Source organism: Chenopodium quinoa, unplaced genomic scaffold, assembly GCF_001683475.1.
Source record: "Chenopodium quinoa cultivar QQ74 unplaced genomic scaffold, ASM168347v1, whole genome shotgun sequence".
Lineage (NCBI taxonomy): Eukaryota > Viridiplantae > Streptophyta > Magnoliopsida > Caryophyllales > Amaranthaceae > Chenopodium > Chenopodium quinoa.
The window spans coordinates 1270636-1293201 of record NW_018743669.1 but is presented as its reverse complement, the minus strand read 5'-3'; the positions used below and the strand labels follow the sequence as shown (position 1 = coordinate 1293201).

General features: G+C 36.3%; 2 protein-coding genes across 2 annotated transcripts; one reads left to right on the top strand and one right to left on the bottom strand.

Moving 5' to 3' along the window:
• Window positions 1–230: 230 nt before the first annotated feature.
• Window positions 231–6163, top strand: LOC110683481 (U-box domain-containing protein 44-like). Its single transcript, XM_021859856.1, has 5 exons — window positions 231–940; window positions 1795–2583; window positions 3023–3335; window positions 3530–3994; window positions 4892–6163. Exons 1-5 carry the CDS (start codon window positions 512–514, stop codon window positions 6004–6006), a joined length of 3111 nt encoding a protein of 1036 aa, XP_021715548.1. The 5' UTR covers window positions 231–511; the 3' UTR covers window positions 6007–6163.
• A 5711-nt stretch (window positions 6164–11874) lies between these two features.
• On the bottom strand, window positions 11875–22100 carry LOC110683480 (nucleolar complex protein 2 homolog). The gene is made up of 13 exons (XM_021859855.1): window positions 21966–22100; window positions 21790–21826; window positions 21582–21673; window positions 21428–21493; window positions 20761–21345; window positions 20015–20317; window positions 19507–19836; window positions 19216–19422; window positions 13666–13752; window positions 13341–13435; window positions 13141–13263; window positions 12707–13018; window positions 11875–12286 (listed from the first exon to the last, which is right to left on the bottom strand). Exons 2-12 carry the CDS (start codon window positions 21806–21808, stop codon window positions 12742–12744), a joined length of 2184 nt encoding a protein of 727 aa, XP_021715547.1. The 5' UTR covers window positions 21809–21826; window positions 21966–22100; the 3' UTR covers window positions 11875–12286; window positions 12707–12741.
• Window positions 22101–22566: the final 466 nt, after the last annotated feature.

Here is a 22566-nt window from a genome sequence, read left to right as displayed (position 1 = left end):
TACCAACTTTTAAAGTATAAATTACAAATATACACTTTTAAACCATATCCTATAAAAGATGATTCTACAAATAGAAATTGATCACCAAAATTTGGGACTTCGATGAGGTGATACTCTCATGACCACAATATAAAATACCGTTATATTTATTTCGAAATAAATTTTCAAACATTCTTCTTGTAAAAATAAATAAATAAAAACGAAAGAAGTATCAAGGTTGACTTATAATATCCCGTTATTAAAAAAAAAAAAAAAACACGTAATTTCAGCGAAAATGCAACTTAAAAAGACTTACTAAGTCAACATTTGACTCACTCTCCTCTTCTTCTTCCTCCTCCTTCCTCCACTTTCTCTCTCCTCCCATTTTCTCAGACTCAAACTAATAAACACGCCATTTTCACATTCACACTTACATTCACATCAATACTCCATTATTTCCACACTAAACTTTCTCAACACGTCAACCACGGCCTAAACCCTAGGAGAGAGAAAATCTCCCTCAAATGTAAAAATGGCGGCCAAACCACCATCCTCACCGGCGGAATCAATCCACCGGCAACTCGAATCTCTCTGTAACTCCTACGAATCCATTCCATGGGAAACTCCTCGTCGTTTCACCTCCTACGCCGCTCGCCTTCACCGCATTACCGGAAACCTCCTTCGTCTTTCGCCGGAGATTCTCTCTTCTCCGACTGTTCATACTGCTCTTAGAGGAATCTCTGGTGACCTTGTTAAAGCTGTTGAAACGGTGTCGGTTTATAGAGAGAGAAGCAAGATATTTGTCCTCATCAATTGCCGTTCGTTGTGTTCTTCTCTTCAGGATCGAACGGCTGCGATTGGTGGATGGCTTGCGTTGCTTGAGACTGGCCTCAAAGATGTTACCGATGTTCGGAAGAAGGTTTCGGATCTTTCTAGAGACATGAAGCAAGCTCAATTCTCTGTAATTTCTCTCGCTCTCTACAATTTATTTATTTATTTATTTGGTTATTCTTGGATTTTATTTGTGATTTAATCAATTATACTAGAAATTGTTAATTATATGTGAATTTAATGAGCTTGTTTTTATTAAACTTTCTATATACAGGTTACGTATATTACTGAAATTAGAAAATGTTATGTTCAAAACTGTCAATTTTCTTTGATTTGATTTATAAGTACATGTTTACTCCTTTTGGCTGTATATTTTGTACTTTGTATATAATATACGGAGTATTTTTTATTGTTAATATAGATATTTGTGGAAATATGCCAGAATTTAATACTGAGTTTCTATATTTAGTCATTCCAAAATTGTTGCAAAATGTTTGTTCGGAACTTCACGATTGTGTATAATAAATTAATAATTGTCAAACATTTGGCCATTTTACTTGACAGACTGACAGTTGGTTCCAATTGAGTACATGGGAAATTATTTGAACTGAAAGATTGTTTTTTTTTTGCCCCTACCACCTGATAAATATTAAACAAGCTTCAGGTGTCGTCGTCTAGAGTATCTTCAAGCACCTTATTAATATTAGCTCATGGGGGGGGGGGGGGGGGTCGAGGGAATATGGTTGACCATAAGTTAGTAAAGCTTAGTTGTAGTTATGAGGAATTGTGGGTGTTGAAGTTGTCAAGGGTGTGACTTCAGCTTTTAACATTGATTCTTTTTTCTTTTTGAATGAAGCTTGTTCATGTCTTTCCCATGCAATAAAATTTATAAGTACATAATTTTTTTGCCCTTATGCTTTTATTGTTATTATTTTTGTTTGATTGGTTTCAAACTTATCTTGGAGATATGAATTTTTGTATTAGGTGACAGAGAATGAAATGAGAGTGTACAGCACACTACAAACTGAAGGGCAAGGGAGGCCAATAGCCAAACCAGTTCAAAGTGCTATAATTATGGATTTGGCTCGAGCTCTTGGGATTGACCCCACTAATCATGCTGAGTTATTGGAACATGTTAAGCTCTTGAAGAATGATCTTGCTCGCTCTAATTCAGTGTCTGAGAGGCGAATTCTTATGTCTTTGCAGCGAATTATTGACAGCTGTTCTGCTGAGCCAAATATATCAGCTCTAAGCTTAGATTTTGATATAGAAGATGAATCTCAGATTTTGCCTTTCAAGAATTTCATATGTCCATTAACCAAGGAAGTTATGAAGGATCCTGTGGTGTTGGAGTCAGCACAGACTTATGAGAGGACTGCAATTGAATACTGGTTTCAGCGTTGCTTGGAGGATGGCCGAGATCCCACTTGCCCTGTAACGGGTCAGGTGCTTAGGTCGTTAGAGCAGAAACCAAATATTGGCTTAGCTGGGGCGATTGAAGAATGGGTGAACAGAAATGTTGACATTCATATTAAGTCAGCTGTGAAACATCTTAGTAAGGATCCACCATCTATGGATTTTGTTGAACGGGTTTTGGATAGTATTTATAAGATATCAGAAGAGCATCCATCAAGCCGATATAAAATTAGAAACGCCAGCGTCATCCTTCTAATCATGAATCTTCTCAAAAATTGCTCCAAGAGCATCAGTTCTCCTTTGAAATCCAAAGCTCTTATGGCTTTACTTAGTATGGCAAAGGATGAAGACAGTAAGGTGAGTCCTACATATTCTATTTTAAAAATCTCCTTTGCATTATGTCTTCCGTAAATCTTTTCATACTGCAATAATGGATTTCACAATATTTTCATGAAGAGGGAAATATGTTTGGATGATTTGGATTGGCTGGGAACGCTTGGCAACTGTGAATTTGAAAGAAATTTTATAAATCCATCTATGATTTTGTAGCAACTTTTGTTATTATTTTAATGAATGGGAACTTCATGCTCGAAGCTATATTCACGTGTGTGATGTGCTTGCACATTTTCTAGTGTAGATGCTTCTTGTGTGTGTATTTGTGTAAGTTTGAACTCAGATTCTGGCATAATATTCAATGTTACTCTAGATTTCTCACTATCTGCTTTCACTTCCTTACATTTGAAAAGCCTCTGTGACATGTCTCTCTGATATTTAACTAATTTTTGTATAATTCTAGATGATTATGATAAGGGAAGGCGTAACTAAATTGGCAATAAAAAGCCTTGCTGGGAGCACAGAGAAAGAGAAAGAAAAAGAAAATGCCCTGAGGTTGCTGATTGAATTTACAGACAATGAGGCTTATTGTGCTAAAATTGCATCTGAGAAAGGTGCATTTCTGCTTCTTTCAAGCATGGCGGAGAACTTGGAGTGTCCCACTTTGTCCAACATAGCAGAGGACGTGCTAAAACGTCTAGAAGTAATTGATGAGAATGTTGAAAATTCAGCTGCAGCAGGAAGATTTGAGCCGCTTCTAAGTCGACTATGTGAAGGTGGGTATGATTATTGTAATCAATTCACCCCTTGCATTTCCTGTGTTCTTTAAAATTTGCTTAAATCACTTCATTGCAGTATTAGATAAAGTATATCTTTTTTCAACATGTTAATTTCCAGTATTGCCTATTCTTTATCAGATCTATTATGCTCTCCTGTTCTTGATATCAAATCTTGTTCCCGTGATAAGCAGGTTCTCGTGACATTCAAATAGAGATGGCATCATTGTTGGGAAAAATGACTTTGACAAATTGCAGTAAAGAACAAATTGCAAATCGAAGTGCAAAAGTTCTTGTTGAAATGCTGCATAAACCAGAAACTCGAACAGCAAGTCTTCATGCACTGTGTAACCTTTCATCTTCGGATGACAATGCCACTATTCTTGTTGAAGCTTCTGTACTTCCAGCTGTCACAGACATTATCCTTGAATCCCATAATATCCTTTCAGAGCAGAAGGAGCTGGCTGCAGCAATAATTGCCAATATTGTGACTAATCCGGGGCACTGGGAATTGGCAGAGGTAAACAAGGACGGACATTTAATGCTTTCGTCCTTCGTTGTTTCTCACCTGATGCTACTTTTACCTCAAGTAACCCCTCAGTGCCAAGTGTCTATTCTTCGTATCCTCTGTGGAATTGCTTCTTCCCCCAAGGCATGTGGTATGTTCTTTCTGACTTGCTTTGTTTAATATTTCCCTCAAAATTGAGAATTGCTACTCTGGTTGGCGTGGTTGCTAAATGCTATGGTGTTTTGTTATCATGCCTTCTGTTAGTAAAATTAATTGTGTTCACGTACTGCTCATTATGTGCTCCCATACTTGGCATTATTGCTACACCTAGAACTTTTCAAGAATTCTCAAGTCTTATGCACTTTGTTCTGCCATGTTGTGCTCCAAAAATACATTTGTGATGTCCTTTAAGGTGGTTACTGGTTATGGATTTATAATACTCTCTCTGCCCCATATTAGTTATCTAGGGAATGAAAAAAAATCAGGGAACATCGTTATTGTATTGTTTCCCCTGTTTATATTGGTTATGACCTTATAGCCATTTAGTTTTGTGACTTTTAATTGATTTACATTACTATTGGAAACTTGACAACTGATTTGGGATATATAATTAGGGAAATCTTGACAACTAACATGAGACGGAGGGAGTTATTCAATTAGAAGAGCTTCATACCAATGCCCATGATAATCCTTGTCCACTCAATTACCTCTATTTCTTCCTAAATTTCCATTACCACTTCAGAGGTGGTATTGAGTAGCAATGAAAAATTATGAATATAACTGCATGCTTGGGATGTAGCTCCCTTACCATGGGTAAGGCATGGGGCTGTTCTTGCATTATATTACCGCCTACCTAAGAAGCACTAAAGGTCTTAAAGTTCAGATCTTGGTTGGCTATGTATTTGCCTGATTGTTGGCTCATTGCTTTGATTGTTGATTATAGATAGTCATTCCATGGACAGTCATTTCCTGGACATAGTTTTGAATGTTATTGTGCCTGTACTTTGATAGAGGCAAACACACTTACATTTTTGTATTCATGTATCAGACCAGGTTGCAACTGAGATAAAATCTGGGGATGGAATCAAAAGCATTATGGAATATCTTGAACACCCTGAAACGCAACACAGAATCTATGCTCTCAAACTTATGAGGATTCTATCTGAAAGTTCTGGTGGGGACTTCTTTGATCAGCTCAGACTTCTGAACAAAGTCGTCCTTTTAAAAGAGAAAGTGCTAGACAATCAGTCAACAAATAGTGAGCGATCTGATGCTGCTTGTATACTTGCAAATTTTACCCTGTCAGGTGATGAAGTGAGGACAATTTTAGGAGCTGCTTTCCTGAAATGGACAGTTACAACCCTTAAAGAAATTCAGCACACTCCCAATGGAAGAACTTCACGGTCATCATCAAGTATGCTAGAAGGGCTTCTTGGTCTTTTACTCCACTTTGCCAGGAATACCAACGCACAGACATTGGCTTGGGTTAAGGAGCATCACCTCATTGCGATCTTTCGTGAGCAATTGAGTTACCTTTTACACCCAAGATGCAAACATCTCGCAGTTCTTGGATTAAAACACTTGTCAGAATCTGGTAAAGTTCTTGTTTCTGATGGAGAATCAGACCCACTACCTCCACAAGGATTCTGCTCTTCCATGGTATTCATGTGCGGGAGATTATCACCCGAACTCTCCTCATGTCCAATACACAATGCACCTTGTGAAGAAGACAGTGAGCTGTGCTTGCTCAAGAGCAACTGCATCAAGCCCTTGGTTGACCTCCTCGTCGATGAGCACACAGATGTCCAGATTGCGTCTGTAGAGGCCCTTTCCTCTCTCATCCCGGATACATTTTATAGTTTTAGGCGTGCTGCTGATGAGCTTGATCGCCTGGGTGTTGCAGATGCTGTAGTTGCTCTTTTCATTAATGTTCGGCCTGGAGAACTTCAAGAAAAGGCAATATGGATGGTGGAGAGGCTCTTAAGAGGGGAAAGCACAAGCCAAAGATTTGCTCTTAACCAGACTTTAGTCAGGGCATTAGGGGAAGCCTTAAAGCATGGAAATGCTAACACACGAAAAATTGCTCAAGACGCTCTTACTAACTTAAAACAATTATCTGGTGCTAGTGGCAAGATTTCTGGACCCTTGCGTCCATGGAGGTAGTCTATTTTGTTCATTGTACCCTGTTGTATTTTTACATTAGTTAGTGGGTGTATTTTTAGTGAAGCCCACAGCTTTGTATAATTAATTGTTGTCTATACACAATGTAAATTTATTACTAGAAATCAGTTAATTTGTTGTAGTTTCCTTCTTACATCAATGTGGCTTTCGTTCTCTTATACGGCCCCTGTTTTTGAGCCAAATCTAATTGCCTACAAACGTCCCTCAGAAGAAAAAAAAATTACAGATTGAAACATTGATGCAATGAAACTAGCACTGTCAAAAACCGAACCGAACCGGTGAAACCGAACCGATTCAAACCGATCCGAATGAGAACCGAACCGATTAAAAAACCGATTTTTTGAAACCGAAAACCGACCCGAACCGCATTTTAGTAAACCCGAAACCGAACCGATCCGAATAACGTTAAACCGTTTTAGAACCGAACCAAATCTAAACCGAACCGGAAAGGAAACCGAACCGAAAATAAACCGAACCGTTTACAAACCGAAACCGTTTAAACCGTCATAAAAACCGTTATAAACCGAACCGTTTACAAACCGAACCGTTTACAAACCGAACCGTTTATAAACCGAACCGCTTATAAACCGAACTGTTTATGAACCGAATTCTTATAAATCGAACCGTTTACAAACTACTTACTACTAAGAGTGGTTATTGGGCGTGTCAGTGTGGGTCGATGCAAATCATTTAAGGGGCGAGTCGGTTGCAGGTCAAGATGAATATTTAGCGGGACAGAAATAATAACCAATAATTCGAGACAAATAAGGAACAACATATCAATATGTAATGTGACTAAAACTATTAATACTTGTTCTATGAAATTAAAACATTTTAACAATGAAGCAACACAATATATATTAAACATCACTAGTTCACTACAATACAACATCACGTCTTCTTAATTAGATGCAACACTTTCATCTATCACTTGTTTACCAATTTCAAGGACGTCTTCTTCAATATCACAATCATAACCACGTAACCAGTTTTGTGTGGTCACCAACGCCTCGACATTCTTAGGCAAAAGCGCACTCCTATACTTGTTTAAAATACGACCACCCATGCTAAAAGAAGACTCTGAGGCTACCGATGTAATAGGAATGGCCAAAACATCCCTAGCCATAACAGCTAATATGGGGTACACAGTAATTTGAGATTCCCAATACTTAAGAACATTGTACTTCTGCCCTTCATAAATTGGTTGCCGAGGAGTACACAAATAAGAATCAATCTCCATCGATGGCCGATTTGATGAGTCATCCTCATCATCATCATCATTATCAACATACTAGAAAAGTTCAAACAAAATGCTTTTATTAAATAATAAAATTAAAACATACAAAATGCTGTCCACAAGTCACAAGTAAAGCTAACTCTACCTTCAACTCCAGAAAAAGTTTGCAACAACATCGACTTAAACTTATCATGCTCAACAATACAATGTTTCAAAATAGTGTTTCTACACACATGATTCACGTTGGGATTCAAATTCGTAAAAACTTCCCTAAGGCCATGATGCTCCACAATACTTAAAGGATAGGAATGCAAAATTATAGCTCTAGCAAGCAATTGTAAATGACGAGTTTGATTAAACGGGAGCTCAACACCACTTTCATTATTTCCAGGATGGTGTGGATTTTTACTCATGCATGTCTTAGTATGAGCTTTACAAGTTGAAGTACCAGCATTACCTGGTGTTTTATATTCATTACCACAAACATTGCATCGAGCATATTTTATCGGAGCAAGACCAACCATCTTATCAAAAAAGGTGTAATACCTCCAAACATCTGATGTTCGTCCACGCTTACTGCCACTAGTGGTATATTGAGTAGAATCTTGATTCTGAACAGTAGAATGCTCATCAAAACCATTAAACTCTTGCTCCATTACTGGAATAATTTATGGCCTTTACTTGGGATAAAATCCTGGATATATGTCAATTTTCATATGTTTCAGTCAATTAAAAAAAAATAAAAAATGGATTGTAGATTTATTGATCTTTCAAAACTTTGGATGGATACTAAAATAATAAATCATCTTTGATCGTGATAGCTGACTTGGCTAATTTTGAAAGAGAGAATTTTTTTTTATTTTTTTTTGACAAAGAAAGAGAGAATTTGATTACATTGGTTAGATCTTGGACAACTACTATGTTTGGTAGTTGAATTTGCACTTTATATAACTTCAAATATTGTGAGGCTTACCACTTTTTGCACTCTTATTATGAGTTCCTTCATATCATCTTATGAATGTATCTATTTATTTATCTAATTATTACAAAGTACTCCGTATATTACAAGAGTTGTTCTTTGCTCAGAGTACAAATTAGTTTGCTATGGCTAATAGCCTAATAGCAAACTTTGTTCATACTCTTTAATCTTTATAGAGGAAACAACCCTCTGAGGACTCCTCATTATTGAACATGAATTCGTAAAAAAAGGACTTAACTTTATTACTAGTATTATATTAGTCCCACCATTAAACATTTAAACATGAATTTAACCTTTGTCCGACCCATTCTCCACTTCCGCTCAAGCTAACATATATTACCTCTATTCAATTTAAGATGATTGATCATGTTTTTCAATGGACCCATTCCTATTACACTAGTCAAAGGTACAATATGATTGATGGAGATGTAGCAATCAACTCACCAGAGGTGGAAAAGGCAATAGAACATGCACAGCCAAACGTACAAATTTGGCACTGAGAGCTTCAAAATCCTTTCAATTGCATACAATAAGTTTGCTTTCAGAGGATGCTGTGAATTTTGTACAATTGGATTGATATACTACAAAAATAGCAACAACAAAAAACAAAAAACAAAATGTCAAGATAACGTCTGGGATAGGAAAGCAGGGGGAAAAGATGAAATTTAATAGATAAAAGGAACATACATTGGTGTAAACCACTCAAACAGCAAGAATTCAGAAATATATGACCCCCAACCAAGATCCCAAAACAAGACTGCTAACCTCACATAACCATAACCTCACATAACCAAAGCCAGCAGTGGAATTCACATCTGAGTTTAAAATGAATGACCATCTGAATAATAGGGTGGTCTTTCTATTTTACATCTGAATTTTACATTTCAGTAAGTGGTCTTTCGTTCTAGCTAAGAGTTTCCTAATCTATAAGTCTAAATGCAGCAGAAGATTGTTAAAAATAAAATTCTAACAAGGATCAATCTCACATCTTGTATTATTCACAAATACTTCTTCAGATGATTAAACTTGAGGAAATCTTTAACACATTACTACCAATAAGATTCCAGTAACACCACTAATCTCAGCTATTAAACAATTTTAGAATACAGATAATGTATAAGAAATTAATTAGTGAAAAAATACATGTAATTGATTAATACGAAGTATAGTATATCACAGAATCATATAGCTGGGATGGTATGGTTGTAAAATCGTATAAATTGCTAAAAAAAAAAAAAAAAAAAAAAAACAGAAAAAAAATCGGAAACAATCAAAATCATGAACAATCGGAAAAAAAATCGAGATTAGCTTGAGTAAGTATAAATTTACCTTCAACTTAGCTTGAGAGTAGCTAGAGAGAGATTGAAAGAAGGTGTTGAGCTTGGAGATTGGAAGAAAGAACTGGAAGAAAGAACTGGAAGAAAGAAGCTAAGAACGAAAGAAGAAAGAAAGATGGGAAAAAAAAAAACTTATATATGACGGCTGAGAATCAAGGAAGAGAAGGAAGCTAGGGTTTTTTTCTTATTTTGGGAGGGAAATTCTAACTCAAAATATCTAAATTCTAAATCTAAAATTTGTTTTTCCTTTTGGTTTTTGGAGGGAAATTTCCCACCATTCATATTTTGAAGAAATTGTCAACCAAAAAATAAAATCAATTTTCCACTTTGTAATAATCAAAATTTTTAATTTTTGTTTAACAACATTAAACAAACTTTTATACAATTGATTAATTACATGGTTTCAAAAAAAAAACTAATTACATTTCTCGAATCCCGATAAAACGATATACACCTACATAATATCAGTTTTTAATTTTTTATAAATTTTTTTAACACACACATTAAAATATTAAGTTCTTTAGATTATAAAATGTGAATCAGTTAGCGTGTAAATGTCTAGCGTTGCAATTAATAAAAAAATCGAAGACCGTTTAATAATATAATGACGTCATATCTTAGAGAGCTAGTAATATTACGGATTTGTACGTATAAGCAATACACTTGTAATCGTGTAAACTTATAAATGATATAATGACTAGTAGATTAGTACATAAATACAAATTACTTAATTAGAAATGTGTTATGACTACATGAGTGATTGACTAATATCGTAATATGACTATATAGTATATAAGCAATTGTCAATTTAGCATAGCTGCATAATAGAATAATAGTGTACTAGACTATCCTACTCGGTAATATACTAATACCATTTCAGTATTTGATATGTTAGACTTAAGTTAAAAGTTAGTCTTTCTTATTAACTTGTTAGTCTAATTAAATAATTACTAATTACTAATTAGTGACTTAAGCCTTAGGGGTAAACCAGTAAAGGATATAGAATCAATATTACCTTCTTCTTCATTAATGTGTTCTTTCATTATATTGTATAAATCAAACTACTTTGTAATATCTTCATATATAACTTTATGCAAATATATAATGATAAACGAGCCTTAATTATCAATCTTGTTGACTAATTAAGAATCGAATACCAAATTGCAAATTTCGATGTTACAACAACTCATCAAATCATGATTATGACACTGTTAACTAAATGATCAAATCAGAAGCAGATAATAATCTGATAGTAAAACAATAATACATTAATGCACTAAACTTTTATAATCTACTTCGTAATAAACTAGTAAGATCAGTATGGCTAAACTTGAATCATAACATGATATGTATTTATAAAAATAATGAGAATTTGCATATAATATGATGCCTCAATATGAAGTGATGAAGTCTCGGCTTGATATAAAACTTGTTAACTAGCAAAAAGTTAGAAAGTAGTACAAAATTTTTTGAAATCAAAAACAGATCTAGACTCGAACCGTAATTTAGTAAATCTGAAATAAAACCGATCTAAATAATGTTAAATCATAGAAGAACCAAACCCGTGAACGAACCGAACCAGTTATAACCGAACTAAAATAAAACTACACCAAAAAAGAACCGAACCGTTTCCAACCTGAAACTGTTTGAACCGGTATAATCACCATTTACACCGAACCATTAATAAACCGCAACCCGTTTGCACCAAACCGTTTACTACCGGGACTATTTACAACCCGTACCGTTTACAACCCGAACCGAATTTAAACCGAATTAAAAATCGTTTACACCAAACCGTTAACAAACCGCAACCCGTCTGCATCGAACCGTTTACAACCCGGACTGTTTACATCCCGGACCATTTACAACCCGAACCAAATTTAAACCGGGTTAAAAACCGTTTACACCAAACCGTTAACAAACCGCAACCCGTCTGCACCGAACCGTTTACTACCCGGACCGTTTACAACCCGAACCGAATTTAAACCGGGTTAAAGACCGTTTACACCGAACCGTTAACAAACCGCAACCCGTTTGCACCGAACCGTTTACAAACCGAACCGTTTAGAACCCGAACCGAATTTAAACCGTTCAAGAATAAACCGAAACCGAACCGAATCGATAATTATTTAAACCGAACCGAAACCGACCCGTTAGACATTTAAACCGATTTCAAACCGACCCGTTCAAACCGAACCGATTTCAAACCGAACCGAAACCGAACTGTCAAACCGTTTTGACAGTGCTAAATGAAACCATAACCAGATAGTTTTCCAGCAGAAAATAGAAGTCAGAACTCAGAAGTATATACAACAATCAATTGATCATTTTACTCATCCAAAAAAATTACACTTCATTAGAAAATATCATATCTTTTCAAGTTTCACTCTTTACTAGTTCAAAATTCATGTACACAGGTAAAAGATGAAGGCAAAACTCATGCCAGTATTTGGCTAAAGGTGTAGAAATTCAGAGTACTGCAGGCAATTGTTACGCCCAGTGTAGTTTTCCGGTTAAAAGTGGTAGCACTTGTTCTTGTTTTTCCATCCCCAAGACCAAACTTGGACTGCAGCATCCTCGATCAGTTGTCCAGAATTTCTAAATTAGGCTTATGACTTCACACAAATTCGGAACAGGTCCTCAACAATGTCTTTCTCAGTAATCCACACTGTCAGCTTTCCACTCCTCTCTTGACAAAAATGCCAACTTCTGCAAATAAAGAAAAAAAAATCATCTTAGTCTTGTCGAAGAATAGAAAAATTGGCTTGCTTTCCCAAAGGAAATGATCCTCTCAGCACAAAAGCACCAAAAACATGTCAAATTGTCAACCATCTACCATAATAACGGTGCATGCCGTAGCCTTCACCTAGGAAAATACTCAAATAAATGTTGCTGACTAAAACTGCAAGAACCAACACCACAACAGCCTAGTATGAACATTAGCTCCATCGATAGAATCTAAGAAAGTAAGCCCAAATATACAGTCTTACTCCTGACCAGTTGAAATTAAAAAGATATTTTTTTTACACAAATAAATCAAGCTAGGTAGATGATAGGTGACAGAAGAACAACCAGCTAAACATCCAGGGGGAAAAAAAAAAAAAAAGAGAGAGAGCCAGTAACAAAAACCTGAGTGATGTTATATGCTCTGCCTCAGTATATGACTAATGACCTCGCTTTCTCTTCTTTCCCCCCTTCTTGCTTACTCGTACTTTCTTCACTGAACCATCAGCGGCAGTTTTTTGCTTCTTTTTCTTTTTCGGGGTCTCCATTTCTATTTCATCAGTTTCTTCAGGAAGAGGAGAGCCATCCATGGGTTCATCTTCTTCATCTGAACTTAGCACCAAATCCTCCACAATGTCCTCATCAATTGCTTCTTGTTGCAAGCTCTTCGGTTTCTTCTTGTTTTTCTGCTTTTTCTCTACCTCAGGAGGCTTCTCCCTGTTAATGCAAACAAACCATGAATGGTGAAAAAAAAAAAAAACCTACAGTCCCTGGAGAATGTGTCACGTAATAATAAGCTCATACAAGGTCATACTCATTAAGAAAAAAATAGGTCAAACCTTGTCTCTTTCTGTTGTAAATAGAAGGAATTAAAGATTGCTCCACCTTCATCTCCTCCATCTTCTTCATCACTTTCTGCTAGCATTTTATCAGATAAGGATGGCTCGGCACCATAAAGGACACTGGATGATACGATAAAATCAGTGTTGTTATCGTGGAAGAAATATACGAAGCATATTTAACAAGCAGAGTGGTGAACCTGGATTCTGTTAGAGAGATGTTCCTCTGTTGAGCTTTTTGGCGTAATGTAGCAACATATTTCGACAAGGGGCTAGCACCAGACTGCTTCTCCTCCTAAAAGAACCAAGCACGCCACATATATATCATGGGAAGCTCATGGTAGAAAATGAAGGGACACAATGGACAAATAAATAACCCAGTGCCCTATTCATAATCTTTGAGCCAACCCAAGGGTGAAATATATTAACATATAGGAATGTCTACCCTTTGGCCTTTGATATATGTTACATTTGATGTATTCATGAATTCGGCTGCAGGCAAATAAAGAATACACAATAGCTTACCTCGAGGAAAGATGATGTAGCTAGATCACTTGGCAAGAAAGTGATTGTTGCTCGTTTTTTGTTTGTAAATTCTGAGTTTGCCTCAATCTGCAGCATATAGTGAAACCATATACAGTTAGCACATCATCAGTGTAAGCATGAGAAAGTAAGAAGGAAAATGAAAGAAACAGAAATTAATAAGAAACTAATACATGCTACTCCATATATCACTAGAGCTGTCAATTCGGGTAAACGGGTCGGCTTTGGGACGGGTAAGAGTGGGTCAAGTCAACTCGGGTAGGGTCAATTCGGATTAATTCCATAACCTATGCAGGTTGGGTTTGGGTTGGGTCATGCTTGAGTCGGATCATACTTCTTATCGGGTTTAGGTCGGGTTACATTCAAGTCGGGTAAACAATAGGTCGGGTTTAATTCGGGTTAAAACGGGTTAGGGTAATTCTCGGGTTTGAGTCGGGTTCAGTTCAAGTCAATAATTTAAAGGTTAGAATTAGGTCGAGTCATTTTTGGGTTTGAGTCGGGTTCGGTTCAAGTCAATAATTTGCGGATTATAATCAGGTTGGGTCATTCTCGGGTTTAAGTCGGGTTCGGTTCAAGTCAATAATTTGCGGGCTATAATCAGGTTCAGTCATTTCCAAGTCGGGTCATTCTCGGATTCAAGTCGAGTTATATTCAAGTCAATAATTTGCAGGTTACAACCAGGTCGGGTTATTTCCAAGTCAGGTCAAATTCGAGTTCAACAAATTATAAATAGATAATTATCATTTTTATCAAGCTAATTATTTCCTTTGACTATAATATATATGACAATATACTAGGGAACTATAGTCTATAATTTAGGAAGATAATTATCTCCTTTGACCATACAACAAATATATGCTTTAACTCTTAAATTTGAGGATGATGCTCCTTTCTTTTGCTGCCTGAACCGACTTGGTCACCCTAGACAAAATGCTTTGATCAACAATAATAAGGTGGTTTAAATTGCATTTACGGTGATTTGAAATCGGGTCAGGAACAATTTGGGTTGAATTTAGGTCAGGTCAATAACAAGTCGTGTTAATTTCGAGTCGGATTAGTAACAAATCGGGTTGAATTTTTAGGTCCGGTAAGTAATAGGTCCGGTAAAATTCAGGTCGGGTTGAATTTTGGTCAAGTCAATAACAAGTCGGGTTGATTTTGGGTCGGGTTTGTAATCAGGTCGGGTTGAATTCAGATCATGTTAGTACTAAGTCGGGTTAAATTCAGGTATTGACGAGTTAAAACGGGCTAGGGTAAATTTTGTTTCAAGTCAGGTTCGGTGTAAGGGTTAATTAAATTGGTCGTTGTAAACCGGTGAATCGGTGCAACTTGTAAACCGGTAAATTGGCCGTTTAACAGCAAATTGGATGGTTCCACACACCCAATTGGACTCCCGTCGGGTATTAAGAACCATGGTAAACATTTCACCAATTTTTATTTCCGGACAATAAAAAGTCAAAAAATTCCAAAATTGAAGGCTAATATCCACGTTTTTGAGAAATGTTGGAGGTTTCAGAGCCCGGTGTCGAAAAGTCCTGAAATTCTAGGGGACACTTCTCGGGGTCATATAATGCCGTTTGGAACCATATATGATCAATATTTGTTGTCATAAATGTTAGTGGTAGGCTTGAATTTATAAAATCGGAGCAAGTTGTAAACCGGTAAATTGATCGTTTAAAGGCAAATTGGATTATTCCATCCACCCAATTGGACTACCGGAGGGTATTAGGACAAAGGTAAACATTTCGGCAGTTTTTATTTCCGAGCGAAAAAAAGTCAAAAAATTCCAAAATTTAAGGGTAATATCCACGTTTTTTGAAAATTTTTGGAGGTTTCGGGGCCCAGTGTAGAAAAGTCTTAATATTTTAGGGGATACATCTCGGTGTCATATAATGCTATTTGAAACCTTATGTTCATTATTTGTTGACATAGATGTTCATGGTAGGCTTGAGTTAATGAAATCGGTACAAGTTGTAAACCGGTAAATTGGTCGTTTAAAGACAAATTGGATAGTTTCACCCACCCAATTGGACTCCTGGATGGTATTAGGGATCATAGTAAACATTTCGACAATTTTTATTTTCGGGAGAAAAAAAAAGTCAAAATTTTCAAAATTGAAAGCTAATATCCATTCTTTTTGAGAAATTTTGGAGGATTCGGGCCCGGTGTTGTAAAGTCTTGAAATTCTAGGGGATATATATCTGGGTCATATAATGCCGTTTGGAGCCATTTATTATCATTATTTGTTATCATAAATGTTCGTAGTATGCTTGAGTTAATGAAATCCGTGCAAGTTGTAAACCGGTAAATTGCTCGTTTAAATGCAAATTGGATGATTTTACCGACCCAATTGGACTCCCGGAGGGTATTAGTGACCATGGTAAACATTTCAGCAAATTATATTTCCGGGCGAAAAAAGTCAAAAAAAAACTCCAAAATTGAAGACTAATATCCACGCTTCTTGAGGACTTTTTGAGGTTTTGGGGCTAGTGTCGAAAACTCTAGAAATTTTAGGAAATACATCTCGGGGTCATACAATGTCGTTTGGAACCATAAATGATCATTATTTTTTGCCATAAATGTTCATGGTAGGCTTGATTTAATAAAATCGGTGCATGTTGTAAACCGGTAAATTGGTCGTTTAAATGGAAATTTAATGGGACTCTTGGATGGTATTAGGGATCATGGTAAACATTTCGGCAATTTTTATTTCCGGGCGAAAAAAAGTCAAAAATTTCAAAATTGAAGGTTAATATCCACGATTTTTGAGAAATTTTAAAGGATTTAGGGCCCGGTGTCGAAAAGTCTTGAAATTCTAGGGGATAATCCCGGGGACATATAATGTCGTTTGGAATTATTTATGATCATTATAGGTTGTAATAAATGTTCGTGGTAGGCTTGATTTAATGAAATCAGTGTAAGTTGTAAACCGGTAAATTAGTCATTTAAAGGCAAATTGAATAGTTCAACCCACCCAATTGGAATCTCGGAGGGTATTAGGGACCATAGTAAAATTTCAGCAATTTTTATTTCCAAGCGAAAAAAATTCTAAAATTGAAATCCACGCTTTTTGAGAAATTTGGGATGTTTCGAGGTACAGTGTCGAAAAATCTTGAAATTCTAGGCAATACATCTCGGGGTTATATAATGTCGTTTGGAACCATATATGATCATTATTTGTTGTCATAAATATCCGTGGTAGACTTGAATTAATAAAATCAGTGCAAGATGTAAACCGGTAAATTGGTCGTTTAAAGGCAAATTGGATGGTTCCAACCACGCAATTGGACTCTCGGAGGGTATTAGGGACCATGGCAAACATTCTGGCAATTTTTATATTCGAGCGAAAAAAAAGTCAAAAAATTCTAAAATTAAAGGCTAATATCCACGCTTTTTGAGAAATTTCGAATGTTTCGAGGCTCCGTGTCGAAAAGCATTGAGATTTTAGGGGATACATTTCGGGGTCATAAAATACCGTTTGGAACCATATATGATCACTATATGTTGTCATAAACTTTCATGGTAGGCGTGAGTTGATGAAATTGGTGCAAGTTGTAAACCAGTAAATTGGTCGTTGAAAAGCAAATTGGATGGTTCCACCTATCTAATTGGACTCCCGGAGGGTATTAGGGATCATGGTAAACATTTCGGCAATTTTTATTTCTTGGTGAAAAAAGTAAAAAAATTCCAAAATTGAAGACTAATATCCACGCTTTTTGAGAAATTTTGGAGGTTTCGGGCAGAGCTGTCAATTCAGGTAAACGGGTCGGGTTTGGGTCGGTAAGAGTAATTTTGGAGGTTTCGGGTACAACTTTCAATTCGGGTAAACGGGTCGGGTTTGGGTCGGTAAGAGTGGGTCGGGTCATTCGGATTAATTCCATAACCAATGCGGGTCGAGTTTGTGTTGGGCCATGCTTAGGTTGGGTCATGCTTGAGTTGGGTCACGTCAGGTCATACTTCTTATCGGGTTTGTGTCGGGTTAATAATAGGTGGGGTTTCATTCGGGTTGGGTGAAAAATAGGTCGGGTTTAATTCGGGTTAAAACGGGTTATGGTAATTCTCGGGTTCGAGTCGGGTTCGGCTCAAGTCAATAATTTGCAGGTTATAATAAGGTCGGGTCATTCTCGGGTTTGAGTCGAGTTCAGTTCAAGTCAATAATTTGCAGGTTATAATGATGAGGTTGGGTCATTTCCAAGTCAGGTCATTCTCGGATTCAAGTAGAGTTATGTTCAAGTTAATAATTTGCTGGTTACAATCAGATCGGGTTATTTCCAAGTCAGGTCATATTTGGGTTAATCTAACTATGAATAGATAACTATCATTTTTATGAAGCTAATTATTTCCTTTGACTATAATATATATGGCAATATACTAGGGAATCATAGTGTCTATAATTTGGGAAGATAATTATCTCCTTTGACCATACAACAAATACTACCTCCGTTATAGGTTATGTTCAACGATTTGACATAAAGCAAAGAGGAAAAATGTCTAATCGTTGCATATAACCTGTAACGGAGGTAGTATATACTATATTTAACTCTTAAATTTGAAGATGATGCTCCTTTCTTTTGCTAGCCTGGACCGACTTGGTCTCCCAAGACAAAATGCTTTGATCAACAATAATAAGGTGCTCTAAATTGCATTTAAGGTGATTTAAATTCGGGTTGGGAATAATTTGGGTTGAATTTAGGTTGGGTCAATAACAAGTCGTGTTGATTTTGAGTCGGGTTAGTAACAAATCGGGTTGAATTTGGGTCGGGTTAGTAATAGGTGTGGTTGAATTTGGGTCAGGTCAATAACAAGTCGGGTTGATTTCGGGTGGGATTTGTAACAGGTTGGGTTAACTTCGGGTCGGGTTAGGAACGGGTCGGGTTGAATTCAGGTTAGGTTAGTAACAAGTCGGGTAAAATTCAGGTTTTGACGAGTTAAAACGGGTTTGGGTTAATTTCAGTTCAAGTTGGGTTCAGTACAGGTCAATAATTTACAGGTTACATTCGGGTCGGGTCATCTCAAGGTGAGTTCATGTTCGGGTTCGGGTCTCACATACTCGGGTGAACTCGGATCTAGGGTTGGTTTCAAGTCGAGTTTGGTCACCATTTTTTTGGGTTCAGATGAGTCGGCTAATAATCGGGTTTGAGTCGGTATTTTGGGTCGGGTCAACTTTTGACCGCTCTATATATCACTGTTTTATGAGTCACATGCAGTGTTCCAACTCTTCCAAACTACTACTTCCTCCGTTTTTCTTTTATTGCACTATAAGAACTTTTACCGTCTAACTACTACTTTTACGCTATTCACTTAATCTTCTTTGACCATCTTTTGTGATTTATCCATTAGGAAAAACATAGTCATGTGGGATCTAGTTACATTCGTCTTGAAATCTACTTTTCAAATATCAATTTTTTAAATTTTTTGCAAAAGTATAATTAAAGATATTAATAGCCAAAGTAATGCATTGGCAAGCGTAAAACCTCTTATGGTGCAATAAAAAAAGAACGAAGGAAGTATTATTTTTCATAGACTACATACCTGTCGAATAAGCTCTTTCATGTCTTTGCGGAATCTCTCAACTTTGGTCCCTTTGCAAAAATTACGCAATCTAACCGCTGGTATAAAAGATAATTCAAAGAAAGATACAGAATAGCTCCATTGAGCCAAATGTTCACCCAATTCGTCAATCACAGAAGACACACATGCCTCCTGAAATGACCGAGTCTTGAGTGCTTGTTTGCTGACCTATGAAAACGGAATCCACAATTTAAAACAGACCCAAAAAATTGCATGACACTGTGTGGAGCACCCAAGAAAAGAATACTGTACCTTAAGTACTGTCCGCAAGTCAGCAGGTTTGCCAACACCTCCAGTAGGTGGACAGTTCAATTCTTTCATCTCTAACATATCCAAGAGTAGCATGGAAACTGGTATGAAAGCGTCAGTTGCAGCAGCAATACAGTTGAGCATTCTAACACAACGCATGCGAAGAGGGAAGTACCGGGCAGTTGGAACTAAGCGGGCCACTCCAGAAATTATCTGAGTCAATGGATAAGCAAGGGGTTTGAAGTCAGGTTCCAGGCCATATTTGCGGATTGCTACAGTCCAAAGCTCAAGACAATTGATATACTTCCACTCATAAACCTTCCTGAAAGATTCCTACAAAAAAAAATACAGCAGAAGTGACACATATATAGGCATACATCTCAAGAATAAATATTTCAAATTAGTTCAAGAATGATGAGCGGTTTTAAATTCACAAACAATGAGGCATGTAGCATCCAAGAAAAATAAAAAATACTTTTGAATCAAGAGTAATTTGGGCAAAAAGACTAACCTTTGTCTTCATGTTCAATGCCTCTCGTAAAATCATTGCTAATTGTCGAATGAAAATAAAAGCATGCTGGTATGCTGTAGGAAGGTCCACCAACATAAATTCAACAAACAATTGCCTCAGAAATTGGATATGCTGCAACTTTGTTGCATTTACAAACTGGCAGTTCATGACATAAGCTTTGTATAACCCTTTAAAGCACTCATCCAAACAATCAGACCCAAGCTGGACACATAGAGTTCTAAGGAACCAAAAGGATGCAAAAGAAAGCTCTCGGCTTCCTGTGCCCCAAAAATGCAGAGCAACCTGTCAAAAATTGCAAAGATAAAATTCACAAATACATAGTCAATGAACAATTAATAGAAGAATATGAAATTTCCCATATTAAAATACAGAAAAGGTTCAATCAGATGGCCCAAGTAAAGGGAAATGATCACATCATCTAATGGAGTTCTCTATACAAAGAGATCACATATAGCAATTTGCATTTGCATTCTAAATATCTAAGCCAAAAGGAGGGAAGCTAAAGAACAATAAACTCCTTGTAACGTAATAAACATTCAGGTGTGGAACATATTCGATATCTAGATTGAATTAATGCCAAATTTGTCAAATGATACCTTCAAGATAAGCACCCTTCTTCATGAATATGATAAGCAGCATAATTGTTATTAGCACCACAGATTCATAATTGTCCAGCAAAAGCATAATCAAATATAAAAGCAACAAGGAAAATGAGGAAGGTATACCTTAACATACTTCCTCAGAAAGGCTGGGAAAGCAGCAAAGAACAATGATGATCTAGTTAAATGCTTCAAAGTAAATGAGATATCCTTTGCATCCGTCATTTGGTTCAAAGCATGCAGTGTATTTCCAAGATATGACTTCACCAAATGTTGGTACTTCTTCCAATTTTTTGTGCTCTTTACCTCAATCAACTTCTCTTTCTTTCCTCCATAAGCAGGAAGATTCATCAGGTTACGAAGAATGCCATCCATATTAGTCAAAGTTTCTACCATAACTTTGTTCATAACAGCCTTAGACATTGTGGTTAATCTTTCTGAAGATTTTTCATCACTTTCTTCTGCAAGATGACAAGCTACCCTAAAGGCTTTAAGCAAAGACCGAACAGGAGCAATTTTCTCATTTTCTTGAATACCCTTACACCAGGATTCAACCATTTCCATTGTGATAATAGCTCGAACCGATTGTTCTCCCTTTTTGGACCCAACAACCGCCTTCTCAACATCACTATCATCCAAATCCCCCTCATCATCAACCCCGGTATCATCAAGATCAGTTTCAGCATCATCATCGCCTATTTTAACATCATCCTACCCAAATAACAATACTTTAAAAACCATAACCAATTATTATATTTACACGGTAATGTATTCAGCATATAGTAAAACTCACATCATCAGCATCAAACTCTAGGAGCTCTTTGTCCACCTCTTTAAGATACTCATAAAATTCAGGTTGCTGCAGCAAAACTAATGATCAATTAGTTCCTAATTATTCAATTAACCTAATTTCATGAACAAAAACAAAGATCAGGAACAGTTCTAACCGTTTCCTTAAGCTTTTCCAACTGTTTCTTATGTTCTTTAGCTTCCTTTATAGCCTCCACTTCATCTGATACATCATTTTGTGATTTTTTCGCTGCAATTTACATTCAAACAATAACAAATTTTAGCTTTAGAATCATCATATTTAGCTGAATTAACACATGGGGAAGATAAAAATTTGCATTAAACAAAACAAATTGATAAACTTACCCTTTTTCTTTGAACCCATGATATTCGAATCAATAAGCTGCAAGAGAAAAAAATAATTTCAAGCACAAATTAGAAACTTATTGATTTCTGGGTAAAATCCAAATTCATATATTTTTTTTTGGTATGAATTAAATTCGGAAAAATTGACATTCAAAGAGGTGAATTGAGTAATATACCTTAAAGATTAAATGGAAGAAAGTATGAAAGATTTGAACTTTGAAGCTGTTGAAAGGAAAAAGGGGGAAAATAGGCTTAAACCCTCAAATTTAGGGTTTAACAGAGTGAAACAGAAGCAGAATGATAGAACCACGAAGAGGAGGAAAACACAGAGTAATGGAGTGCCATTATTGGGCTTTTTTAATTGAGGTTAATTTTAAGACTGGACCGGCCCATAAACTATATGTTGCAAAGCCCACGGTGTTTTTTTTCCCTTTTTTGGGTGTTTAGAGAGCCACAACTCCACAAGGGTGGGGACTGGGGTGTGAATCGATCTCATTATCTCGTGTAACCGAGAGAGAAGCTCTAACCACTTGAGCTATCTCTCACTCTCATAGCCCATGGTGATTTTAATAGGCCCTATTATAGAATGGTTGAATGAAAGACAATAGTAAAAAATTGACTTGACTTGAGCACGATTTGATCAAATTCAAAAGTGACTTAATAGACTCACATTAAAACTTAGAATTATTGTGATTTAGCATGATTCAAATCTAATATAGTTTAGCTCAATTTGAAATTTGCTCCCATACCTAACTTTTTTTTTGTTGACAGTTTACA

Excerpts from the sequence above, each read along its gene's own strand:
- LOC110683480 (XM_021859855.1), bottom strand. Across the intron at positions 21,494-21,581 it reads TGGAAAAGCTTAAGGAAACG|CAACCTGAATTTTATGAGTA; the intron begins GTTAGAACTGTT and ends GTTTTGCTGCAG. Across the intron at positions 19,423-19,506 it reads ACTTGCGGACAGTACTTAAG|GTCAGCAAACAAGCACTCAA; the intron begins GTACAGTATTCT and ends CCGTTTTCATAG.
- LOC110683481 (XM_021859856.1), top strand. The coding sequence starts at position 512 with ATGGCGGCCAAACCACCATCCTCACCGGCGGAATCAATCCACCGGCAA. Across the intron at positions 3,336-3,529 it reads TCTAAGTCGACTATGTGAAG|GTTCTCGTGACATTCAAATA; the intron begins GTGGGTATGATT and ends CGTGATAAGCAG. Across the intron at positions 3,995-4,891 it reads TTCTTCCCCCAAGGCATGTG|ACCAGGTTGCAACTGAGATA; the intron begins GTATGTTCTTTC and ends TTCATGTATCAG.